At 44.7% G+C, this 27,441-nt stretch overlaps 2 protein-coding genes across 2 annotated transcripts in view; both read left to right on the top strand.

The window, feature by feature from the left end:
• MUC6 (mucin 6, oligomeric mucus/gel-forming) overlaps window positions 1-1,414 on the top strand; it is a 57,285-nt gene extending 55,871 nt beyond the window's left edge. Inside the window, exon 36 of the mRNA XM_054026135.1 lies at window positions 918-1,414. Coding sequence (XP_053882110.1) covers window positions 918-1,414 — 497 coding nt within the window. The remainder of the gene's footprint in view (window positions 1-917) is intronic.
• Window positions 1,415-1,797: 383 nt separating this feature from the next.
• LOC128836118 (mucin-2-like) overlaps window positions 1,798-27,441 on the top strand; it is a 37,716-nt gene continuing 12,072 nt past the window's right edge. The window contains exons 1-24 of the mRNA XM_054026134.1: window positions 1,798-1,807; window positions 2,315-2,782; window positions 3,245-3,283; window positions 4,239-4,706; window positions 5,628-6,095; window positions 6,558-6,596; window positions 7,552-8,019; window positions 8,943-9,410; window positions 9,873-9,911; window positions 10,867-11,334; window positions 12,258-12,725; window positions 13,188-13,226; window positions 14,182-14,652; window positions 15,573-16,040; window positions 16,503-16,541; window positions 17,497-17,964; window positions 18,887-19,354; window positions 20,277-20,744; window positions 21,207-21,245; window positions 22,201-22,668; window positions 23,591-24,058; window positions 24,980-25,447; window positions 25,900-25,938; window positions 26,894-27,412. Coding sequence (XP_053882109.1) covers window positions 1,798-1,807; window positions 2,315-2,782; window positions 3,245-3,283; window positions 4,239-4,706; window positions 5,628-6,095; window positions 6,558-6,596; window positions 7,552-8,019; window positions 8,943-9,410; window positions 9,873-9,911; window positions 10,867-11,334; window positions 12,258-12,725; window positions 13,188-13,226; window positions 14,182-14,652; window positions 15,573-16,040; window positions 16,503-16,541; window positions 17,497-17,964; window positions 18,887-19,354; window positions 20,277-20,744; window positions 21,207-21,245; window positions 22,201-22,668; window positions 23,591-24,058; window positions 24,980-25,447; window positions 25,900-25,938; window positions 26,894-27,412 — 7,825 coding nt within the window. The remainder of the gene's footprint in view (window positions 1,808-2,314; window positions 2,783-3,244; window positions 3,284-4,238; window positions 4,707-5,627; window positions 6,096-6,557; window positions 6,597-7,551; window positions 8,020-8,942; window positions 9,411-9,872; window positions 9,912-10,866; window positions 11,335-12,257; window positions 12,726-13,187; window positions 13,227-14,181; window positions 14,653-15,572; window positions 16,041-16,502; window positions 16,542-17,496; window positions 17,965-18,886; window positions 19,355-20,276; window positions 20,745-21,206; window positions 21,246-22,200; window positions 22,669-23,590; window positions 24,059-24,979; window positions 25,448-25,899; window positions 25,939-26,893; window positions 27,413-27,441) is intronic.

Genomic DNA, 27,441 nt, shown 5'->3' with positions numbered 1-27,441 from the left:
TTAGCCTTGCTTGTCTCAATTTTAGACCCTTGCATTGAGCCCTTCCAGATAAGGTTGCAAAGACACTAGGGACAAGGTGCCCTCTGGAAGCTAAAATAGCTCCCTGCACCTTCGGTATCTTTTCTGGGCCTAAAAAGCAGATACAGGGTTCCACAGATCTAGCTGTGCCCTGATCAGAAGAGCTAAACTGAGGTAGGGAGTTAACAAAGCATGAAGGACCCTACCCTGTGAGGTGAAGAGATGCCAGCTCCCACACCTAGCTTCAACACAGGGAGCAGAAAGCATTCAGCATCTTCCAGGAATAGGGACCAAAACATGCAAGATAAAATAATCCAGCATTCATTTTCAGTGGGTTGGTAAAAGTCTGCAAGCATAATCTCTCTCACAAACAGTAGGTGGCATAGAGATGAGAGTCTCTCTCTCTGGAGGTATGGTGTAACCCAGAAAGCTTTAGATCAAAGTACCTCAAAGAAGCAACAAACATAACACAAAACCTTCCAGAAAGACATATACTACCTTACAAAAGTCAGACATGATTTGTTCACGCCCTATATATATTCCATCAGGGGGATTTAAAACACCACAACAGATCACAAGATACTCCTTTCCAGAAACCTCTGGATTTCTTTACAAAACAGTAAATACACTTGCTTTTATGCTATTTTGTTCTTTTCGCAACATTGCCAGTTAAGTTACTTATTGTCAGTGTTCCCACATATCACCATTACTAAAGATGTGAGGGGGCCACTTCTGAAATGTTTACCCAATTTTGTCACTTTTAATCTAGCACAAGGGTGCACTCACTCTAAAACCCCTGCTCGTAATGATACAGTTATTTACTCATAGAAAATTCTTCCTCTGCAATCCACCATTTTCCTGTCAACGTCACCATATCGATTCACATTTCTCCCTCACAGTAACACCGAGCAGTACCAGGAAAACAACACCAACCACATCTCTCTCTACAACTTCAAAAACCACTGCATCAACAGAGTCCATCCCAACGCCCTCACCAAAAACCACTCGAATAAGAACTACGACAACGACTGTGCCTTCCACCAAGTCTACCGAAACCAGTACAACCGCCACACCAACTACACCCACAACCCTCACTCTCACCACGACTACCTTGTCCACTAGCTCACCAGAGAGCACAACATCAAAGTCAACCCCTACCATTTCCACTACCTTTACCACGCCCACCACAACCACCACACCAACTACACTCACAAGCGTCACTCTGACAACGACGGCCCCGACCAGTACTTCACCGGAGAGCACCGCATCTGAGTCCACAACCCTAAGCACCGTGAAAACAACTACGCTGACGACAGTTTCTCCAACGACTACGTCAACTAAGTCCACAACGGGGTCAACACCAACAGGTACACAATCCTCCCCCATAGGAGATTGAAGCCCATTCTTGTGGGAAGTGTATGGTGTAAACACAGCATTTTCCCTTTTCTATCTAACTTGCTTTTTCTCACAACACTAAGCTCACTCTTCCAATATATCCCACCTCCTTTTCAGATTCTTAATCATTAGGATTGCATAGATCCCTTTAGAGATTTGACTCAAACTAATTCCTGGGGACGGACACAGAGGCAATTCAGTCTCTATACCTTCCTGAAAAAACACATCCTAGAAACCATTTCCTCTCAACGTGGCTGAAAGGAAATAGACCCAGGGAGTTTAAAATGGGTTGCAGATACGAGTCAAACAATGTGGGTGCTTTCTCTCTCATTGATGCACTCCAGTCCATTCATTTTGTTTTCCAGTTAGGCCAACTTAACAGCCATGGTTGATGGTTTGGTAAGGACTACTTCATTTAGTCACACTGACAGGATTCAAGCTTTTTTCTTTTTTTTACACTCTTGCTTTGCATGAAAAGAGTCACCTAGACATAATACTCCTGTCTCAAGGGGAGAGTTCCACAATCGGTGGGTAAAATCAGAGTTCTAGATCAGCCTTGTTGATCCGTTTTGACTTTAGCCCCTCAAAATGATTTAAACAGTCCCGCCCCACTACTTTCCCAACCAGTAAACACCCTTGCAAATGTGTGCATTTTTAAAATGGTTGGCAATTAAGTCATTTATTTCAACCGCTGGCCCATTCTCCATTACTAAAGGATGAGAGAGGGCCACTTCTCAATTGTTTGCAAAAAAGAAATTGCCATTGATCTAGCACAAAGTTGCCTTCATTCTAAAACCCCTGTTCATAGTGATACAATTATTTAGTCATGGTAAACTCTTCCTCTGCAATCTACCATTTTCTTGTCAACGTCACCACATCGATTCACATTTCTCCCTCACAGTAACACCGAGCAGTACCAGGAAAACAACATCAACCACATCTCTCTCTACAACTTCAAAAACCACTGCATCAACAGAGTCCATCCCAACGCCCTCACCAAAAACCACTCGAATAAGAACTACGACAACGACTGTGCCTTCCACCAAGTCTACCGAAACCAGTACAACCGCCACACCAAGTACACCCACAACCCTCACTCTCACCACGACTACCTTGTCCACTAGCTCACCAGAGAGCACAACATCAAAGTCAACCCCTCCCATTTCCACTACCTTAACCACGCCCACCACAACCACCACACCAACTACACTCACAAGCGTCACTCTGACAACGACGGCCCCGACCAGTACTTCACCGGAGAGCACCGCATCTGAGTCCACAACCCTAAGCACCGTGAAAACAACTACGCTGACGACAGTTTCTCCAACGACTACGTCAACTAAGTCCACAACGGGGCCAACACCAACAGGTACATTTTAGTCATTGCTTTCATTCTGTACCTGGGTAATTACCGGTATAATAACTCATTTTTACGCCACATAGGCTTCTTCAGCCAAACATGACTGAAGCATTACTCTTTGGTACCTAGATGTCGAAAGGCCAGGGGAACTTTTTTCTTCATTGGCCTTGCTCTCTGCTCCTCATCCCCTCCCCCACACCCAGCTCCTTCTGACATTTCTCTGTTCAGACTAATTGGCAAAGGTCCCCTTCCACAGTGCCCTGCAGTCACTCACGTCTTGGAGAGCAAGGAAGCTCAATCATCTCGCTAGGAGAGGTAGCCACATTTCCTTGCTGTGGTACTCACTGACAAGGAGCATTTTCCAATTAGGCCAATATAATTGCATTGATTGATGGTTAAGAAAGCCTACTTCATTTAGTCACCTTCCTGGGATTCAACCCTTTTTCTTTACTTTTCACTCTTCCTTTGCAGGAAAAGAGCCAACTAAACCTAGTACTCCATCCTCATCTGGTGAGTTGACAGTCAGTTCGTGAAATAAGAGTTACAGATTAGCCTTGCTCGTCTCAATTTTAGACCCTTGCATTGAGCCCTTCCAGATAAGGTTGCAAAGACACTAGGGACAAGGTGCCCTCTGGAAGCTAAAATAGCTCCCTGCACCTTCGGTATCTTTTCTGGGCCTAAAAAGCAGATACGGGGTTCCACAGATCTAGCTGTGCCCTGATCAGAAGAGCTAAACTGAGGTAGGGAGTTAACAAAGCATGAAGGACCCTACCCTGTGAGGTGAAGAGATGCCAGCTCCCACACCTAGCTTCAACACAGGGAGCAGAAAGCATTCAGCATCTTCCAGGAATAGGGACCAAAACATGCAAGATAAAATAATCCAGCATTCATTTTCAGTGGGTTGGTAAAAGTCTGCAAGCATAATCTCTCTCACAAACAGTAGGTGGCATAGAGATGAGAGTCTCTCTCTCTGGAGGTATGGTGTAACCCAGAAAGCTTTAGATCAAAGTACCTCAAAGAAGCAACAAACATAACACAAAACCTTCCAGAAAGACATATACTACCTTACAAAAGTCAGACATGATTTGTTCACGCCCTATATATATTCCATCAGGGGGATTTAAAACACCACAACAGATCACAAGATACTCCTTTCCAGAAACCTCTGGATTTCTTTACAAAACAGTAAATACACTTGCTTTTATGCTATTTTGTTCTTTTCGCAACATTGCCAGTTAAGTTACTTATTGTCAGTGTTCCCACATATCACCATTACTAAAGATGTGAGGGGGCCACTTCTGAAATGTTTACCCAATTTTGTCACTTTTAATCTAGCACAAGGGTGCACTCACTCTAAAACCCCTGCTCGTAATGATACAGTTATTTACTCATAGAAAATTCTTCCTCTGCAATCCACCATTTTCCTGTCAACGTCACCATATCGATTCACATTTCTCCCTCACAGTAACACCGAGCAGTACCAGGAAAACAACACCAACCACATCTCTCTCTACAACTTCAAAAACCACTGCATCAACAGAGTCCATCCCAACGCCCTCACCAAAAACCACTCGAATAAGAACTACGACAACGACTGTGCCTTCCACCAAGTCTACCGAAACCAGTACAACCGCCACACCAACTACACCCACAACCCTCACTCTCACCACGACTATCTTGTCCACTAGCTCACCAGAGAGCACAACATCAAAGTCAACCCCTACCATTTCCACTACCTTTACCACGCCCACCACAACCACCACACCAACTACACTCACAAGCGTCACTCTGACAACGACGGCCCCGACCAGTACTTCACCGGAGAGCACCGCATCTGAGTCCACCACCCTAAGCACCGTGAAAACAACTACGCTGACGACAGTTTCTCCAACGACTACGTCAACTAAGTCCACAACGGGGTCAACACCAACAGGTACACAATCCTCCCCCATAGGAGATTGAAGCCCATTCTTGTGGGAAGTGTATGGTGTAAACACAGCATTTTCCCTTTTCTATCTAACTTGCTTTTTCTCACAACACTAAGCTCACTCTTCCAATATATCCCACCTCCTTTTCAGATTCTTAATCATTAGGATTGCATAGATCCCTTTAGAGATTTGACTCAAACTAATTCCTGGGGACGGACACAGAGGCAATTCAGTCTCTATACCTTCCTGAAAAAACACATCCTAGAAACCATTTCCTCTCAACGTGGCTGAAAGGAAATAGACCCAGGGAGTTTAAAATGGGTTGCAGATACGAGTCAAACAATGTGGGTGCTTTCTCTCTCATTGATGCACTCCAGTCCATTCATTTTGTTTTCCAGTTAGGCCAACTTAACAGCCATGGTTGATGGTTTGGTAAGGCCTACTTCATTTAGTCACACTGACAGGATTCAAGCTTTTTTCTTTTTTTTACACTCTTGCTTTGCATGAAAAGAGTCATACTACTCCTGTCTCAAGGGGAGAGTTCCACAATCGGTGGGTAAAATCAGAGTTCTAGATCAGCCTTGTTCATCCGTTTTGACTTTAGCCCCTCAAAATGATTTAAACAGTCCCGCCCCACTACTTTCCCAACCAGTAAACACCCTTGCAAATGTGTGCATTTTTAAAATGGTTGGCAATTAAGTCATTTATTTCAACCGCTGGCCCATTCTCCATTACTAAAGGATGAGAGAGGGCCACTTCTCAATTGTTTGCAAAAAAGAAATTGCCATTGATCTAGCACAAAGTTGCCTTCATTCTAAAACCCCTGTTCATAGTGATACAATTATTTAGTCATGGTAAACTCTTCCTCTGCAATCTACCATTTTCTTGTCAACGTCACCACATCGATTCACATTTCTCCCTCACAGTAACACCGAGCAGTACCAGGAAAACAACATCAACCACATCTCTCTCTACAACTTCAAAAACCACTGCATCAACAGAGTCCATCCCAACGCCCTCACCAAAAACCACTCGAATAAGAACTACGACAACGACTGTGCCTTCCACCAAGTCTACCGAAACCAGTACAACCGCCAGACCAACTACACCCACAACCCTCACTCTCACCACAACTGCCTTGTCCACTAGCTCACCAGAGAGCACAACATCAAAGTCAACCCCTACCATATCCACTACCTTCACCACGCCCACCACAACCACCACACCAACTACACTCACAAGCGTCACTCTGACAACGACGGCCCCGACCAGTACTTCACCGGAGAGCACCGCATCTGAGTCCACCACCCTAAGCACCGTGAAAACAACTATGCTGACGACAGTTTCTCCAACGACTACGTCAACTAAGTCCACAACGGGGCCAACACCAACAGGTACATTTTAGTCATTGCTTTCATTCTGTACCTGGGTAATTACCGGTATAATAACTCATTTTTACGCCACATAGGCTTCTTCAGCCAAACATGACTGAAGCATTACTCTTTGGTACCTAGATGTCGAAAGGCCAGGGGAACTTTTTTCTTCATTGGCCTTGCTCTCTGCTCCTCATCCCCTCCCCCACACCCAGCTCCTTCTGACATTTCTCTGTTCAGACTAATTGGCAAAGGTCCCCTTCCACAGTGCCCTGCAGTCACTCACGTCTTGGAGAGCAAGGAAGCTCAATCATCTCGCTAGGAGAGGTAGCCACATTTCCTTGCTGTGGTACTCACTGACAAGGAGCATTTTCCAATTAGGCCAATATAATTGCATTGATTGATGGTTAAGAAAGCCTACTTCATTTAGTCACCTTCCTGGGATTCAACCCTTTTTCTTTACTTTTCACTCTTCCTTTGCAGGAAAAGAGCCAACTAAACCTAGTACTCCATCCTCATCTGGTGAGTTGACAGTCAGTTCGTGAAATAAGAGTTACAGATTAGCCTTGCTCGTCTCAATTTTAGACCCTTGCATTGAGCCCTTCCAGATAAGGTTGCAAAGACACTAGGGACAAGGTGCCCTCTGGAAGCTAAAATAGCTCCCTGCACCTTCGGTATCTTTTCTGGGCCTAAAAAGCAGATACGGGGTTCCACAGATCTAGCTGTGCCCTGATCAGAAGAGCTAAACTGAGGTAGGGAGTTAACAAAGCATGAAGGACCCTACCCTGTGAGGTGAAGAGATGCCAGCTCCCACACCTAGCTTCAACACAGGGAGCAGAAAGCATTCAGCATCTTCCAGGAATAGGGACCAAAACATGCAAGATAAAATAATCCAGCATTCATTTTCAGTGGGTTGGTAAAAGTCTGCAAGCATAATCTCTCTCACAAACAGTAGGTGGCATAGAGATGAGAGTCTCTCTCTCTGGAGGTATGGTGTAACCCAGAAAGCTTTAGATCAAAGTACCTCAAAGAAGCAACAAACATAACACAAAACCTTCCAGAAAGACATATACTACCTTACAAAAGTCAGACATGATTTGTTCACGCCCTATATATATTCCATCAGGGGGATTTAAAACACCACAACAGATCACAAGATACTCCTTTCCAGAAACCTCTGGATTTCTTTACAAAACAGTAAATACACTTGCTTTTATGCTATTTTGTTCTTTTCGCAACATTGCCAGTTAAGTTACTTATTGTCAGTGTTCCCACATATCACCATTACTAAAGATGTGAGGGGGCCACTTCTGAAATGTTTACCCAATTTTGTCACTTTTAATCTAGCACAAGGGTGCACTCACTCTAAAACCCCTGCTCATAATGATACAGTTATTTACTCATAGAAAATTCTTCCTCTGCAATCCACCATTTTCTTGTCAACGTCACCATATCGATTCACATTTCTCCCTCACAGTAACACCGAGCAGTACCAGGAAAACAACACCAACCACATCTCTCTCTACAACTTCAAAAACCACTGCATCAACAGAGTCCATCCCAACGCCCTCACCAAAAACCACTCGAATAAGAACTACGACAACGACTGTGCCTTCCACCAAGTCTACCGAAACCAGTACAACCGCCACACCAACTACACCCACAACCCTCACTCTCACCACGACTACCTTGTCCACTAGCTCACCAGAGAGCACAACATCAAAGTCAACCCCTACCATTTCCACTACCTTTACCACGCCCACCACAACCACCACACCAACTACACTCACAAGCGTCACTCTGACAACGACGGCCCCGACCAGTACTTCACCGGAGAGCACCGCATCTGAGTCCACCACCCTAAGCACCGTGAAAACAACTACGCTGACGACAGTTTCTCCAACGACTACGTCAACTAAGTCCACAACGGGGTCAACACCAACAGGTACACACACCTCCCCCATAGGAGATTGAAGCCCATTCTTGTGGGAAGTGTATGGTGTAAACACAGCATTTTCCCTTTTCTATCTAACTTGCTTTTTCTCACAACACTAAGCTCACTCTTCCAATATATCCCACCTCCTTTTCAGATTCTTAATCATTAGGATTGCATAGATCCCTTTAGAGATTTGACTCAAACTAATTCCTGGGGACGGACACAGAGGCAATTCAGTCTCTATACCTTCCTGAAAAAGGCACATCCTGGAAACCATTTCCTCTCAACGTGGCTGAAAGGAAACAGACCCAGGGAGTTTAAAATGGGTTGCAGATACGAGTCAAACAATGTGGGTGCTTTCTCTCTCATTGATGCACTCCAGTCCATTCATTTTGTTTTCCAATTAGGCCAACTTAACAGCCATGGTTGATGGTTTGGTAAGGCCTACTTCATTTAGTCACACTGACAGGATTCAAGCTTTTTTCTTTTTTTTTACACTCTTGCTTTGCATGAAAAGAGTCATACTACTCCTGTCTCAAGGGGAGAGTTCCACAATCGGTGGGTAAAATCAGAGTTCTAGATCAGCCTTGTTCATCCGTTTTGACTTTAGCCCCTCAAAATGATTTAAACAGTCCCGCCCCACTACTTTCCCAACCAGTAAACACCCTTGCAAATGTGTGCATTTTTAAAATGGTTGGCAATTAAGTCATTTATTTCAACCGCTGGCCCATTCTCCATTACTAAAGGATGAGAGAGGGCCACTTCTCAATTGTTTGCAAAAAAGAAATTGCCATTGATCTAGCACAAAGTTGCCTTCATTCTAAAACCCCTGTTCATAGTGATACAATTATTTAGTCATGGTAAACTCTTCCTCTGCAATCTACCATTTTCTTGTCAACGTCACCACATCGATTCACATTTCTCCCTCACAGTAACACCGAGCAGTACCAGGAAAACAACATCAACCACATCTCTCTCTACAACTTCAAAAACCACTGCATCAACAGAGTCCATCCCAACGCCCTCACCAAAAACCACTCGAATAAGAACTACGACAACGACTGTGCCTTCCACCAAGTCTACCGAAACCAGTACAACCGCCACACCAAGTACACCCACAACCCTCACTCTCACCACGACTACCTTGTCCACTAGCTCACCAGAGAGCACAACATCAAAGTCAACCCCTCCCATTTCCACTACCTTAACCACGCCCACCACAACCACCACACCAACTACACTCACAAGCGTCACTCTGACAACGACGGCCCCGACCAGTACTTCACCGGAGAGAACCCCATCTGAGTCCACAACCCTAAGCACCGTGAAAACAACTACGCTGACGACAGTTTCTCCAACGACTACGTCAACTAAGTCCACAACGGGGCCAACACCAACAGGTACATTTTAGTCATTGCTTTCATTCTGTACCTGGGTAATTACCGGTATAATAACTCATTTTTACGCCACATAGGCTTCTTCAGCCAAACATGACTGAAGCATTACTCTTTGGTACCTAGATGTCGAAAGGCCAGGGGAACTTTTTTCTTCATTGGCCTTGCTCTCTGCTCCTCATCCCCTCCCCCACACCCAGCTCCTTCTGACATTTCTCTGTTCAGACTAATTGGCAAAGGTCCCCTTCCACAGTGCCCTGCAGTCACTCACGTCTTGGAGAGCAAGGAAGCTCAATCATCTCGCTAGGAGAGGTAGCCACATTTCCTTGCTGTGGTACTCACTGACAAGGAGCATTTTCCAATTAGGCCAATATAATTGCATTGATTGATGGTTAAGAAAGCCTACTTCATTTAGTCACCTTCCTGGGATTCAACCCTTTTTCTTTACTTTTCACTCTTCCTTTGCAGGAAAAGAGCCAACTAAACCTAGTACTCCATCCTCATCTGGTGAGTTGACAGTCAGTTCGTGAAATAAGAGTTACAGATTAGCCTTGCTCGTCTCAATTTTAGACCCTTGCATTGAGCCCTTCCAGATAAGGTTGCAAAGACACTAGGGACAAGGTGCCCTCTGGAAGCTAAAATAGCTCCCTGCACCTTCGGTATCTTTTCTGGGCCTAAAAAGCAGATACGGGGTTCCACAGATCTAGCTGTGCCCTGATCAGAAGAGCTAAACTGAGGTAGGGAGTTAACAAAGCATGAAGGACCCTACCCTGTGAGGTGAAGAGATGCCAGCTCCCACACCTAGCTTCAACACAGGGAGCAGAAAGCATTCAGCATCTTCCAGGAATAGGGACCAAAACATGCAAGATAAAATAATCCAGCATTCATTTTCAGTGGGTTGGTAAAAGTCTGCAAGCATAATCTCTCTCACAAACAGTAGGTGGCATAGAGATGAGAGTCTCTCTCTCTGGAGGTATGGTGTAACCCAGAAAGCTTTAGATCAAAGTACCTCAAAGAAGCAACAAACATAACACAAAACCTTCCAGAAAGACATATACTACCTTACAAAAGTCAGACATGATTTGTTCACGCCCTATATATATTCCATCAGGGGGATTTAAAACACCACAACAGATCACAAGATACTCCTTTCCAGAAACCTCTGGATTTCTTTACAAAACAGTAAATACACTTGCTTTTATGCTATTTTGTTCTTTTCGCAACATTGCCAGTTAAGTTACTTATTGTCAGTGTTCCCACATATCACCATTACTAAAGATGTGAGGGGGCCACTTCTGAAATGTTTACCCAATTTTGTCACTTTTAATCTAGCACAAGGGTGCACTCACTCTAAAACCCCTGCTCATAATGATACAGTTATTTACTCATAGAAAATTCTTCCTCTGCAATCCACCATTTTCTTGTCAACGTCACCATATCGATTCACATTTCTCCCTCACAGTAACACCGAGCAGTACCAGGAAAACAACACCAACCACATCTCTCTCTACAACTTCAAAAACCACTGCATCAACAGAGTCCATCCCAACGCCCTCACCAAAAACCACTCGAATAAGAACTACGACAACGACTGTGCCTTCCACCAAGTCTACCGAAACCAGTACAACCGCCACACCAACTACACCCACAACCCTCACTCTCACCACGACTACCTTGTCCACTAGCTCACCAGAGAGCACAACATCAAAGTCAACCCCTACCATTTCCACTACCTTTACCACGCCCACCACAACCACCACACCAACTACACTCACAAGCGTCACTCTGACAACGACGGCCCCGACCAGTACTTCACCGGAGAGCACCGCATCTGAGTCCACCACCCTAAGCACCGTGAAAACAACTACGCTGACGACAGTTTCTCCAACGACTACGTCAACTAAGTCCACAACGGGGTCAACACCAACAGGTACACAAACCTCCCCCATAGGAGATTGAAGCCCATTCTTGTGGGAAGTGTATGGTGTAAACACAGCATTTTCCCTTTTCTATCTAACTTGCTTTTTCTCACAACACTAAGCTCACTCTTCCAATATATCCCACCTCCTTTTCAGATTCTTAATCATTAGGATTGCATAGATCCCTTTAGAGATTTGACTCAAACTAATTCCTGGGGACGGACACAGAGGCAATTCAGTCTCTATACCTTCCTGAAAAAGGCACATCCTGGAAACCATTTCCTCTCAACGTGGCTGAAAGGAAACAGACCCAGGGAGTTTAAAATGGGTTGCAGATACGAGTCAAACAATGTGGGTGCTTTCTCTCTCATTGATGCACTCCAGTCCATTCATTTTGTTTTCCAATTAGGCCAACTTAACAGCCATGGTTGATGGTTTGGTAAGGCCTACTTCATTTAGTCACACTGACAGGATTCAAGCTTTTTTCTTTTTTTTTACACTCTTGCTTTGCATGAAAAGAGTCATACTACTCCTGTCTCAAGGGGAGAGTTCCACAATCGGTGGGTAAAATCAGAGTTCTAGATCAGCCTTGTTCATCCGTTTTGACTTTAGCCCCTCAAAATGATTTAAACAGTCCCGCCCCACTACTTTCCCAACCAGTAAACACCCTTGCAAATGTGTGCATTTTTAAAATGGTTGGCAATTAAGTCATTTATTTCAACCGCTGGCCCATTCTCCATTACTAAAGGATGAGAGAGGGCCACTTCTCAATTGTTTGCAAAAAAGAAATTGCCATTGATCTAGCACAAAGTTGCCTTCATTCTAAAACCCCTGTTCATAGTGATACAATTATTTAGTCATGGTAAACTCTTCCTCTGCAATCTACCATTTTCTTGTCAACGTCACCACATCGATTCACATTTCTCCCTCACAGTAACACCGAGCAGTACCAGGAAAACAACATCAACCACATCTCTCTCTACAACTTCAAAAACCACTGCATCAACAGAGTCCATCCCAACGCCCTCACCAAAAACCACTCGAATAAGAACTACGACAACGACTGTGCCTTCCACCAAGTCTACCGAAACCAGTACAACCGCCACACCAAGTACACCCACAACCCTCACTCTCACCACGACTACCTTGTCCACTAGCTCACCAGAGAGCACAACATCAAAGTCAACCCCTCCCATTTCCACTACCTTAACCACGCCCACCACAACCACCACACCAACTACACTCACAAGCGTCACTCTGACAACGACGGCCCCGACCAGTACTTCACCGGAGAGAACCCCATCTGAGTCCACAACCCTAAGCACCGTGAAAACAACTACGCTGACGACAGTTTCTCCAACGACTACGTCAACTAAGTCCACAACGGGGCCAACACCAACAGGTACATTTTAGTCATTGCTTTCATTCTGTACCTGGGTAATTACCGGTATAATAACTCATTTTTACGCCACATAGGCTTCTTCAGCCAAACATGACTGAAGCATTACTCTTTGGTACCTAGATGTCGAAAGGCCAGGGGAACTTTTTTCTTCATTGGCCTTGCTCTCTGCTCCTCATCCCCTCCCCCACACCCAGCTCCTTCTGACATTTCTCTGTTCAGACTAATTGGCAAAGGTCCCCTTCCACAGTGCCCTGCAGTCACTCACGTCTTGGAGAGCAAGGAAGCTCAATCATCTCGCTAGGAGAGGTAGCCACATTTCCTTGCTGTGGTACTCACTGACAAGGAGCATTTTCCAATTAGGCCAATATAATTGCATTGATTGATGGTTAAGAAAGCCTACTTCATTTAGTCACCTTCCTGGGATTCAACCCTTTTTCTTTACTTTTCACTCTTCCTTTGCAGGAAAAGAGCCAACTAAACCTAGTACTCCATCCTCATCTGGTGAGTTGACAGTCAGTTCGTGAAATAAGAGTTACAGATTAGCCTTGCTCGTCTCAATTTTAGACCCTTGCATTGAGCCCTTCCAGATAAGGTTGCAAAGACACTAGGGACAAGGTGCCCTCTGGAAGCTAAAATAGCTCCCTGCACCTTCGGTATCTTTTCTGGGCCTAAAAAGCAGATACGGGGTTCCACAGATCTAGCTGTGCCCTGATCAGAAGAGCTAAACTGAGGTAGGGAGTTAACAAAGCATGAAGGACCCTACCCTGTGAGGTGAAGAGATGCCAGCTCCCACACCTAGCTTCAACACAGGGAGCAGAAAGCATTCAGCATCTTCCAGGAATAGGGACCAAAACATGCAAGATAAAATAATCCAGCATTCATTTTCAGTGGGTTGGTAAAAGTCTGCAAGCATAATCTCTCTCACAAACAGTAGGTGGCATAGAGATGAGAGTCTCTCTCTCTGGAGGTATGGTGTAACCCAGAAAGCTTTAGATCAAAGTACCTCAAAGAAGCAACAAACATAACACAAAACCTTCCAGAAAGACATATACTACCTTACAAAAGTCAGACATGATTTGTTCACGCCCTATATATATTCCATCAGGGGGATTTAAAACACCACAACAGATCACAAGATACTCCTTTCCAGAAACCTCTGGATTTCTTTACAAAACAGTAAATACACTTGCTTTTATGCTATTTTGTTCTTTTCGCAACATTGCCAGTTAAGTTACTTATTGTCAGTGTTCCCACATATCACCATTACTAAAGATGTGAGGGGGCCACTTCTGAAATGTTTACCCAATTTTGTCACTTTTAATCTAGCACAAGGGTGCACTCACTCTAAAACCCCTGCTCATAATGATACAGTTATTTACTCATAGAAAATTCTTCCTCTGCAATCCACCATTTTCTTGTCAACGTCACCATATCGATTCACATTTCTCCCTCACAGTAACACCGAGCAGTACCAGGAAAACAACACCAACCACATCTCTCTCTACAACTTCAAAAACCACTGCATCAACAGAGTCCATCCCAACGCCCTCACCAAAAACCACTCGAATAAGAACTACGACAACGACTGTGCCTTCCACCAAGTCTACCGAAACCAGTACAACCGCCACACCAACTACACCCACAACCCTCACTCTCACCACGACTACCTTGTCCACTAGCTCACCAGAGAGCACAACATCAAAGTCAACCCCTACCATTTCCACTACCTTTACCACGCCCACCACAACCACCACACCAACTACACTCACAAGCGTCACTCTGACAACGACGGCCCCGACCAGTACTTCACCGGAGAGCACCGCATCTGAGTCCACCACCCTAAGCACCGTGAAAACAACTACGCTGACGACAGTTTCTCCAACGACTACGTCAACTAAGTCCACAACGGGGTCAACACCAACAGGTACACAAACCTCCCCCATAGGAGATTGAAGCCCATTCTTGTGGGAAGTGTATGGTGTAAACACAGCATTTTCCCTTTTCTATCTAACTTGCTTTTTCTCACAACACTAAGCTCACTCTTCCAATATATCCCACCTCCTTTTCAGATTCTTAATCATTAGGATTGCATAGATCCCTTTAGAGATTTGACTCAAACTAATTCCTGGGGACGGACACAGAGGCAATTCAGTCTCTATACCTTCCTGAAAAAGGCACATCCTGGAAACCATTTCCTCTCAACGTGGCTGAAAGGAAACAGACCCAGGGAGTTTAAAATGGGTTGCAGATACGAGTCAAACAATGTGGGTGCTTTCTCTCTCATTGATGCACTCCAGTCCATTCATTTTGTTTTCCAATTAGGCCAACTTAACAGCCATGGTTGATGGTTTGGTAAGGCCTACTTCATTTAGTCACACTGACAGGATTCAAGCTTTTTTCTTTTTTTTTACACTCTTGCTTTGCATGAAAAGAGTCATACTACTCCTGTCTCAAGGGGAGAGTTCCACAATCGGTGGGTAAAATCAGAGTTCTAGATCAGCCTTGTTCATCCGTTTTGACTTTAGCCCCTCAAAATGATTTAAACAGTCCCGCCCCACTACTTTCCCAACCAGTAAACACCCTTGCAAATGTGTGCATTTTTAAAATGGTTGGCAATTAAGTCATTTATTTCAACCGCTGGCCCATTCTCCATTACTAAAGGATGAGAGAGGGCCACTTCTCAATTGTTTGCAAAAAAGAAATTGCCATTGATCTAGCACAAAGTTGCCTTCATTCTAAAACCCCTGTTCATAGTGATACAATTATTTAGTCATGGTAAACTCTTCCTCTGCAATCTACCATTTTCTTGTCAACGTCACCACATCGATTCACATTTCTCCCTCACAGTAACACCGAGCAGTACCAGGAAAACAACATCAACCACATCTCTCTCTACAACTTCAAAAACCACTGCATCAACAGAGTCCATCCCAACGCCCTCACCAAAAACCACTCGAATAAGAACTACGACAACGACTGTGCCTTCCACCAAGTCTACCGAAACCAGTACAACCGCCACACCAAGTACACCCACAACCCTCACTCTCACCACGTCTACCTTGTCCACTAGCTCACCAGAGAGCACAACATCAAAGTCAACCCCTCCCATTTCCACTACCTTAACCACGCCCACCACAACCACCACACCAACTACACTCACAAGCGTCACTCTGACAACGACGGCCCCGACCAGTACTTCACCGGAGAGAACCCCATCTGAGTCCACAACCCTAAGCACCGTGAAAACAACTACGCTGACGACAGTTTCTCCAACGACTACGTCAACTAAGTCCACAACGGGGCCAACACCAACAGGTACATTTTAGTCATTGCTTTCATTCTGTACCTGGGTAATTACCGGTATAATAACTCATTTTTACGCCACATAGGCTTCTTCAGCCAAACATGACTGAAGCATTACTCTTTGGTACCTAGATGTCGAAAGGCCAGGGGAACTTTTTTCTTCATTGGCCTTGCTCTCTGCTCCTCATCCCCTCCCCCACACCCAGCTCCTTCTGACATTTCTCTGTTCAGACTAATTGGCAAAGGTCCCCTTCCACAGTGCCCTGCAGTCACTCACGTCTTGGAGAGCAAGGAAGCTCAATCATCTCGCTAGGAGAGGTAGCCACATTTCCTTGCTGTGGTACTCACTGACAAGGAGCATTTTCCAATTAGGCCAATATAATTGCATTGATTGATGGTTAAGAAAGCCTACTTCATTTAGTCACCTTCCTGGGATTCAACCCTTTTTCTTTACTTTTCACTCTTCCTTTGCAGGAAAAGAGCCAACTAAACCTAGTACTCCATCCTCATCTGGTGAGTTGACAGTCAGTTCGTGAAATAAGAGTTACAGATTAGCCTTGCTCGTCTCAATTTTAGACCCTTGCATTGAGCCCTTCCAGATAAGGTTGCAAAGACACTAGGGACAAGGTGCCCTCTGGAAGCTAAAATAGCTCCCTGCACCTTCGGTATCTTTTCTGGGCCTAAAAAGCAGATACGGGGTTCCACAGATCTAGCTGTGCCCTGATCAGAAGAGCTAAACTGAGGTAGGGAGTTAACAAAGCATGAAGGACCCTACCCTGTGAGGTGAAGAGATGCCAGCTCCCACACCTAGCTTCAACACAGGGAGCAGAAAGCATTCAGCATCTTCCAGGAATAGGGACCAAAACATGCAAGATAAAATAATCCAGCATTCATTTTCAGTGGGTTGGTAAAAGTCTGCAAGCATAATCTCTCTCACAAACAGTAGGTGGCATAGAGATGAGAGTCTCTCTCTCTGGAGGTATGGTGTAACCCAGAAAGCTTTAGATCAAAGTACCTCAAAGAAGCAACAAACATAACACAAAACCTTCCAGAAAGACATATACTACCTTACAAAAGTCAGACATGATTTGTTCACGCCCTATATATATTCCATCAGGGGGATTTAAAACACCACAACAGATCACAAGATACTCCTTTCCAGAAACCTCTGGATTTCTTTACAAAACAGTAAATACACTTGCTTTTATGCTATTTTGTTCTTTTCGCAACATTGCCAGTTAAGTTACTTATTGTCAGTGTTCCCACATATCACCATTACTAAAGATGTGAGGGGGCCACTTCTGAAATGTTTACCCAATTTTGTCACTTTTAATCTAGCACAAGGGTGCACTCACTCTAAAACCCCTGCTCATAATGATACAGTTATTTACTCATAGAAAATTCTTCCTCTGCAATCCACCATTTTCTTGTCAACGTCACCATATCGATTCACATTTCTCCCTCACAGTAACACCGAGCAGTACCAGGAAAACAACACCAACCACATCTCTCTCTACAACTTCAAAAACCACTGCATCAACAGAGTCCATCCCAACGCCCTCACCAAAAACCACTCGAATAAGAACTACGACAACGACTGTGCCTTCCACCAAGTCTACCGAAACCAGTACAACCGCCACACCAACTACACCCACAACCCTCACTCTCACCACGACTACCTTGTCCACTAGCTCACCAGAGAGCACAACATCAAAGTCAACCCCTACCATTTCCACTACCTTTACCACGCCCACCACAACCACCACACCAACTACACTCACAAGCGTCACTCTGACAACGACGGCCCCGACCAGTACTTCACCGGAGAGCACCGCATCTGAGTCCACCACCCTAAGCACCGTGAAAACAACTACGCTGACGACAGTTTCTCCAACGACTACGTCAACTAAGTCCACAACGGGGTCAACACCAACAGGTACACAAACCTCCCCCATAGGAGATTGAAGCCCATTCTTGTGGGAAGTGTATGGTGTAAACACAGCATTTTCCCTTTTCTATCTAACTTGCTTTTTCTCACAACACTAAGCTCACTCTTCCAATATATCCCACCTCCTTTTCAGATTCTTAATCATTAGGATTGCATAGATCCCTTTAGAGATTTGACTCAAACTAATTCCTGGGGACGGACACAGAGGCAATTCAGTCTCTATACCTTCCTGAAAAAGGCACATCCTGGAAACCATTTCCTCTCAACGTGGCTGAAAAGAAACAGACCCAGGGAGTTTAAAATGGGTTGCAGATACGAGTCAAACAATGTGGGTGCTTTCTCTCTCATTGATGCACTCCAGTCCATTCATTTTGTTTTCCAGTTAGGCCAACTTAACAGCCATGGTTGATGGTTTGGTAAGGACTACTTCATTTAGTCACACTGACAGGATTCAAGCTTTTTTCTTTTTTTTACACTCTTGCTTTGCATGAAAAGAGTCATACTACTCCTGTCTCAAGGGGAGAGTTCCACAATCGGTGGGTAAAATCAGAGTTCTAGATCAGCCTTGTTCATCCGTTTTGACTTTAGCCCCTCAAAATGATTTAAACAGTCCCGCCCCACTACTTTCCCAACCAGTAAACACCCTTGCAAATGTGTGCATTTTTAAAATGGTTGGCAATTAAGTCATTTATTTCAACCGCTGCCCCATTCTCCATTACTAAAGGATGAGAGAGGGCCACTTCTCAATTGTTTGCAAAAAAGAAATTGCCATTGATCTAGCACAAAGTTGCCTTCATTCTAAAACCCCTGTTCATAGTGATACAATTATTTAGTCATGGTAAACTCTTCCTCTGCAATCTACCATTTTCTTGTCAACGTCACCACATCGATTCACATTTCTCCCTCACAGTAACACCGAGCAGTACCAGGAAAACAACATCAACCACATCTCTCTCTACAACTTCAAAAACCACTGCATCAACAGAGTCCATCCCAACGCCCTCACCAAAAACCACTCGAATAAGAACTACGACAATGACTGTGCCTTCCACCAAGTCTACCGAAACCAGTACAACCGCCACACCAACTACACCCACAACCCTCACTCTCACCACAACTGCCTTGTCCACTAGCTCACCAGAGAGCACAACATCAAAGTCAACCCCTACCATATCCACTACCTTCACCACGCCCACCACAACCACCACACCAACTACACTCACAAGCGTCACTCTGACAACGACGGCCCCGACCAGTACTTCACCGGAGAGCACCGCATCTGAGTCCAGCACCCTAAGCACCGTGAAAACAACTACGCTGATGACAGTTTCTCCAACGACTACGTCAACTAAGTCCACAACAGAGTCAACACCAACAGGTACACAAACCTCCCCCATAGGAGATTGAAGCCCATTCTTGTGGGAAGTGTATGGTGTAAGCACAGCATTTTCCCTTTTCTATCTAACTTGCTTTTTCTCACAACACTAAGCTCACTCTTCCAATATATCCCACCTCCTTTTCAGATTCTTAATCATTAGGATTGCATAGATCCCTTTAGAGATTTGACTCAAACTAATTCCTGGGGACGGACACAGAGGCAATTCAGTCTCTATACCTTCCTGAAAAAGGCACATCCTGGAAACCATTTCCTCTCAACGTGGCTGAAAGGAAACAGACCCAGGGAGTTTAAAATGGGTTGCAGATACGAGTCAAACAATGTGGGTGCTTTCTCTCTCATTGATGCACTCCAGTCCATTCATTTTGTTTTCCAATTAGGCCAACTTAACAGCCATGGTTGATGGTTTGGTAAGGCCTACTTCATTTAGTCACACTGACAGGATTCAAGCTTTTTTCTTTTTTTTACACTCTTGCTTTGCATGAAAAGAGTCATACTACTCCTGTCTCAAGGGGAGAGTTCCACAATCGGTGGGTAAAATCAGAGTTCTAGATCAGCCTTGTTCATCCGTTTTGACTTTAGCCCCTCAAAATGATTTAAACAGTCCCGCCCCACTACTTTCCCAACCAGTAAACACCCTTGCAAATGTGTGCATTTTTAAAATGGTTGGCAATTAAGTCATTTATTTCAACCGCTGGCCCATTCTCCATTACTAAAGGATGAGAGAGGGCCACTTCTCAATTGTTTGCAAAAAAGAAATTGCCATTGATCTAGCACAAAGTTGCCTTCATTCTAAAACCCCTGTTCATAGTGATACAATTATTTAGTCATGGTAAACTCTTCCTCTGCAATCTACCATTTTCTTGTCAACGTCACCACATCGATTCACATTTCTCCCTCACAGTAACACCGAGCAGTACCAGGAAAACAACATCAACCACATCTCTCTCTACAACTTCAAAAACCACTGCATCAACAGAGTTCATCCCAACGCCCTCACCAAAAACCACTCGAATAAGAACTACGACAACGACTGTGCCTTCCACCAAGTCTACCGAAACCAGTACAACCGCCACACCAAGTACACCCACAACCCTCACTCTCACCACGACTACCTTGTCCACTAGCTCACCACAGAGCACAACATCAAAGTCAACCCCTCCCATTTCCACTACCTTCACCACGCCCACCACAACCACCACACCAACTACACTCACAAGCGTCACCCTGACAACGACGGCCCCGACCAGTACTTCACCGGAGAGCACCGCATCTGAGTCCACCACCCTAAGCACCGTGAAAACAACTACGCTGGCGACAGTTTCTCCAACGACTACGTCAACTAAGTCCACAACGGGGCCAACACCAACAGGTACATTTTAGTCATTGCTTTCATTCTGTACCTGGGTAATTACCGGTATAATAACTCATTTTTACGCCACATAGGCTTCTTCAGCCAAACATGACTGAAGCATTACTCTTTGGTACCTAGATGTCGAAAGGCCAGGGGAACTTTTTTCTTCATTGGCCTTGCTCTCTGCTCCTCATCCCCTCCCCCACACCCAGCTCCTTCTGACATTTCTCTGTTCAGACTAATTGGCAAAGGTCCCCTTCCACAGTGCCCTGCAGTCACTCACGTCTTGGAGAGCAAGGAAGCTCAATCATCTCGCTAGGAGAGGTAGCCACATTTCCTTGCTGTGGTACTCACTGACAAGGAGCATTTTCCAATTAGGCCAATATAATTGCATTGATTGATGGTTAAGAAAGCCTACTTCATTTAGTCACCTTCCTGGGATTCAACCCTTTTTCTTTACTTTTCACTCTTCCTTTGCAGGAAAAGAGCCAACTAAACCTAGTACTCCATCCTCATCTGGTGAGTTGACAGTCAGTTCGTGAAATAAGAGTTACAGATTAGCCTTGCTCGTCTCAATTTTAGACCCTTGCATTGAGCCCTTCCAGATAAGGTTGCAAAGACACTAGGGACAAGGTGCCCTCTGGAAGCTAAAATAGCTCCCTGCACCTTCGGTATCTTTTCTGGGCCTAAAAAGCAGATACGGGGTTCCACAGATCTAGCTGTGCCCTGATCAGAAGAGCTAAACTGAGGTAGGGAGTTAACAAAGCATGAAGGACCCTACCCTGTGAGGTGAAGAGATGCCAGCTCCCACACCTAGCTTCAACACAGGGAGCAGAAAGCATTCAGCATCTTCCAGGAATAGGGACCAAAACATGCAAGATAAAATAATCCAGCATTCATTTTCAGTGGGTTGGTAAAAGTCTGCAAGCATAATCTCTCTCACAAACAGTAGGTGGCATAGAGATGAGAGTCTCTCTCTCTGGAGGTATGGTGTAACCCAGAAAGCTTTAGATCAAAGTACCTCAAAGAAGCAACAAACATAACACAAAACCTTCCAGAAAGACATATACTACCTTACAAAAGTCAGACATGATTTGTTCACGCCCTATATATATTCCATCAGGGGGATTTAAAACACCACAACAGATCACAAGATACTCCTTTCCAGAAACCTCTGGATTTCTTTACAAAACAGTAAATACACTTGCTTTTATGCTATTTTGTTCTTTTCGCAACATTGCCAGTTAAGTTACTTATTGTCAGTGTTCCCACATATCACCATTACTAAAGATGTGAGGGGGCCACTTCTGAAATGTTTACCCAATTTTGTCACTTTTAATCTAGCACAACGGTGCACTCACTCTAAAACCCCTGCTCATAATGATACAGTTATTTACTCATAGAAAATTCTTCCTCTGCAATCCACCATTTTCTTGTCAACGTCACCATATCGATTCACATTTCTCCCTCACAGTAACACCGAGCAGTACCAGGAAAACAACACCAACCACATCTCTCTCTACAACTTCAAAAACCACTGCATCAACAGAGTCCATCCCAACGCCCTCACCAAAAACCACTCGAATAAGAACTACGACAACGACTGTGCCTTCCACCAAGTCTACCGAAACCAGTACAACCGCCACACCAAGTACACCCACAACCCTCACTCTCACCACGACTACCTTGTCCACTAGCTCACCAGAGAGCACAACATCAAAGTCAACCCCTACCATTTCCACTACCTTTACCACGCCCACCACAACCACCACACCAACTACACTCACAAGCGTCACTCTGACAACGACGGCCCCGACCAGTACTTCACTGGAGAGCACCGCATCTGAGTCCACCACCCTAAGCACCGTGAAAACAACTACGCTGACGACAGTTTCTCCAACGACTACGTCAACTAAGTCCACAACGGGGTCAACACCAACAGGTACACAAACCTCCCCCATAGGAGATTGAAGCCCATTCTTGTGGGAAGTGTATGGTGTAAACACAGCATTTTCCCTTTTCTATCTAACTTGCTTTTTCTCACAACACTAAGCTCACTCTTCCAATATATCCCACCTCCTTTTCAGATTCTTAATCATTAGGATTGCATAGATCCCTTTAGAGATTTGACTCAAACTAATTCCTGGGGACGGACACAGAGGCAATTCAGTCTCTATACCTTCCTGAAAAAGGCACATCCTGGAAACCATTTCCTCTCAACGTGGCTGAAAGGAAACAGACCCAAGGAGTTTAAAATGGGTTGCAGATACGAGTTAAACAATGTGGGTGCTTTCTCTCTCATTGATGCACTCCAGTCCATTCATTTTGTTTTCCAGTTAGGCCAACTTAACAGCCATGGTTGATGGTTTGGTAAGGCCTACTTCATTTAGTCACACTGACAGGATTCAAGCTTTTTTCTTTTTTTTACACTCTTGCTTTGCATGAAAAGAGTCATACTACTCCTGTCTCAAGGGGAGAGTTCCACAATCGGTGGGTAAAATCAGAGTTCTAGATCAGCCTTGTTCATCCGTTTTGACTTTAGCCCCTCAAAATGATTTAAACAGTCCCGCCCCACTACTTTCCCAACCAGTAAACACCCTTGCAAATGTGTGCATTTTTAAAACGGTTGGCAATTAAGTCATTTATTTCAACCGCTGGCCCATTCTCCATTACTAAAGGATGAGAGAGGGCCACTTCTCAATTGTTTGCAAAAAAGAAATTGCCATTGATCTAGCACAAAGTTGCCTTCATTCTAAAACCCCTGTTCATAGTGATACAATTATTTAGTCATGGTAAACTCTTCCTCTGCAATCTACCATTTTCTTGTCAACGTCACCACATCGATTCACATTTCTCCCTCACAGTAACACCGAGCAGTACCAGGAAAACAACATCAACCACATCTCTCTCTACAACTTCAAAAACCACTGCATCAACAGAGTCCATCCCAACGCCCTCACCAAAAACCACTCGAATAAGAACTACGACAACGACTGTGCCTTCCACCAAGTCTACCGAAACCAGTACAACCGCCACACCAAGTACACCCACAACCCTCATTCTCACCACGACTACCTTGTCCACTAGCTCACCAGAGAGCACAACATCAAAGTCAACCCCTACCATTTCCACTACCTTTACCACGCCCACCACAACCACCACACCAACTACACTCACAAGCGTCACTCTGACAACGACGGCCCCGACCAGTACTTCACCGGAGAGCACCGCATCTGAGTCCACCACCCTAAGCACCGTGAAAACAACTACGCTGACGACAGTTTCTCCAACGACTACGTCAACTAAGTCCACAACGGGGTCAACACCAACAGGTACACAAACCTCCCCCATAGGAGATTGAAGCCCATTCTTGTGGGAAGTGTATGGTGTAAACACAGCATTTTCCCTTTTCTATCTAACTTGCTTTTTCTCACAACACTAAGCTCACTCTTCCAATATATCCCACCTCCTTTTCAGATTCTTAATCATTAGGATTGCATAGATCCCTTTAGAGATTTGACTCAAACTAATTCCTGGGGACGGACACAGAGGCAATTCAGTCTCTATACCTTCCTGAAAAAGGCACATCCTGGAAACCATTTCCTCTCAACATGGCGGAAAGGAAACAGACCCAGGGAGTTTAAAATGGGTTGCAGATACGAGTCAAACAATGTGGGTGCTTTCTCTCTCATTGATGCACTCCAGTCCATTCATTTTGTTTTCCAGTTAGGGCAACTTAACAGCCATGGTTGATGGTTTGGTAAGGACTACTTCATTTAGTCACACTGACAGGATTCAAGCTTTTTTCATTTTTTACACTCTTGCTTTGCATGAAAAGAGTCATACTAATCCTGTCTCAAGGGGAGAGTTCCACAATCGGTGGGTAAAATCAGAGTTCTAGATCAGCCTTGTTCATCTGTTTTGACTTTAGCCCCTCAAAATGATTTAAACAGTCCCGCCCCACTACTTTCCCAACCAGTAAACACCCTTGCAAATGTGTGTATTTTTAAATCGGTTGGCAATTAAGTCATTTATTTCAACCGCTGGCCCATTCTCCATTACTAAAGGATGAGAGAGGGCCACTTCTCAATTGTTTGCAAAAAAGAAATTGCCATTGATCTAGCACAAAGTTGCCTTCATTCTAAAACCCCTGTTCATAGTGATACAATTATTTAGTCATGGTAAACTCTTCCTCTGCAATCTACCATTTTCTTGTCAACGTCACCACATCGATTCACATTTCTCCCTCACAGTAACACCGAGCAGTACCAGGAAAACAACATCAACCACATCTCTCTCTACAACTTCAAAAACCACTGCATCAACAGAGTCCATCCCAACGCCCTCACCAAAAACCACTCGAATAAGAACTACGACAACGACTGTGCCTTCCACCAAGTCTACCGAAACCAGTACAACCGCCACACCAACTACACCCACAACCCTCACTCTCACCACGACTACCTTGTCCACTAGCTCACCACAGAGCACAACATCAAAGTCAACCCCTACCATTTCCACTACCTTTACCACGCCCACCACAACCACCACACCAACTACACTCACAAGCGTCACTCTGACAACGACGGCCCCGACCAGTACTTCACCGGAGAGCACCGCATCTGAGTCCACAACCCTAAGCACCGTGAAAACAACTACGCTGACGACAGTTTCTCCAACGACTACGTCAACTAAGTCCACAACGGGGCCAACACCAACAGGTACATTTTAGTCATTGCTTTCATTCTGTACCTGGGTAATTACCGGTATAATAACTAATTTTTACGCCACATAGCGAAACATGACTGAAGCATTACTCTTTGGTACCTAGATGTCGAAAGGCCAGGGGAACTTTTTTCTTCATTGGCCTTGCTCTCTGCTCCTCATCCCCTCCCCCACACCCAGCTCCTTCTGACATTTCTCTGTTCAGACTAATTGGCAAAGGTCCCCTTCCACAGTGCCCTGCAGTCACTCACATCTTGGAGAGCAAGGAAGCTCAATCATATCGCTAGGAGAGGTAGCCACATTTCCTTGCTGTGGTACTCACTGACAAGGAGCATTTTCCAATTAGGCCAATATAATTGCATTGATTGATGGTTAAGAAAGCCTACTTCATTTAGTCACCTTCCCGGGATTCAACCCTTTTTCTTTACTTTTCACTCTTCCTTTGCAGGAAAAGAGCCAACTAAACCTAGTACTCCATCCTCATCTGGTGAGTTGACAGTCAGTTCGTGAAATAAGAGTTACAGATTAGCCTTGCTCGTCTCAATTTTAGACCCTTGCATTGAGCCCTTCCAGATAAGGTTGCAAAGACACTAGGGACAAGGTGCCCTCTGGAAGCTAAAATAGCTCCCTGCACCTTCGGTATCTTTTCTGGGCCTAAAAAGCAGATACGGGGTTCCACAGATCTAGCTGTGCCCTGATCAGAAGAGCTAAACTGAGGTAGGGAGTTAACAAAGCATAAAGGACCCTACCCTGTGAGGTGAAGAGATGCCAGCTCCCACACCTAGCTTCAACAGAGGGAGAAGAAAGCATTCAGCATCTTCCAGGAATAGGGACCAAAACATGCAAGATAAAATAATCCAGCATTCTTTTTCAGTGGGTTGGTAAATGTCTGCAAGCATAATCTCTCTCAGAAACATTAGGTGGCATAGAGATGAGAGTATCTCTCTCTGGAGGTATGGTGTAACCCAGAAAGCTTTAGATCAACGTACCTCAAAGAAGCAACAAACATAACACAAAACCTTCCAGAAAGACATATACTACCTTACAAAAGTCAGACATGATTTGTTCACGCCCTATATATATTCCATCAGGGGGATTTAAAACACCACAACAGATCACAAGATACTCCTTTCCAGAAACGTCTGGATTTCTTTACAAAACAGTAAATACACTTGCTTTTATGTTATTTTGTTCTTTTCGCAACATTGGCAGTTAAGTTACTTATTGTCAGTGTTCCCACATATCACCGTTACTAAAGATGTGAGGGGGCCACTTCTGAAATGTTTACCCAATTTTGTCACTTTTAATCTAGCACAACGGTGCACTCACTCTAAAACCCCTGCTCATAATGATACAGTTATTTACTCATAGAAAATTCTTCCTCTGCAATCCACCATTTTCTTGTCAACGGCACCATATCGATTCACATTTCTCCCACACAGTAACTAAGACCGTGGAAACCACAACACCGAGAAGTACCAGCAAAACAACACCAACCACATCTGTCTCTACCACATCCAAAACCTCTGTATCAGCAGAGTCCAGGCCAACCTTCTCACCAATAATAAGTCTAAGAAGCACCTCCTCACCAGGAACCGCTCCAGTAAGAATTGTGACAACGACTATGCCTTCCACCAAGTCTACCGAAACCAGTACAACCTCCACACCAGCTACACCCACAACCCTAACTCTCACCACGACTGCCTTGTCCACTAGCTCACCAGAGAGCATAACATCAAAGTCAACCCCTACCATTTCCACTACCTTTACCACTCCCACCACAAGCACCACACCAACTACACTCACAAGCGTCACTCTGACGACGACGGCCCCGACCAGTACTTCACCGGAGCGCACCGCCTCTGAGTCCACCACCCTAAGCACAGTGAAAACAACTACGCTGACGACAGTTTCTCCAACAACTACATCAACTAAGTCCACAACGTTGTCAACACCAACAGGTACACAAACCTCCCCCATAGGAGATTGA

The sequence above is a fragment of the Malaclemys terrapin genome, chromosome 4 (genome assembly GCF_027887155.1).
Source record: "Malaclemys terrapin pileata isolate rMalTer1 chromosome 4, rMalTer1.hap1, whole genome shotgun sequence".
NCBI lineage: Eukaryota > Metazoa > Chordata > Testudines > Emydidae > Malaclemys > Malaclemys terrapin.
This window is presented reverse-complemented; position numbering and strand designations above follow the sequence as displayed.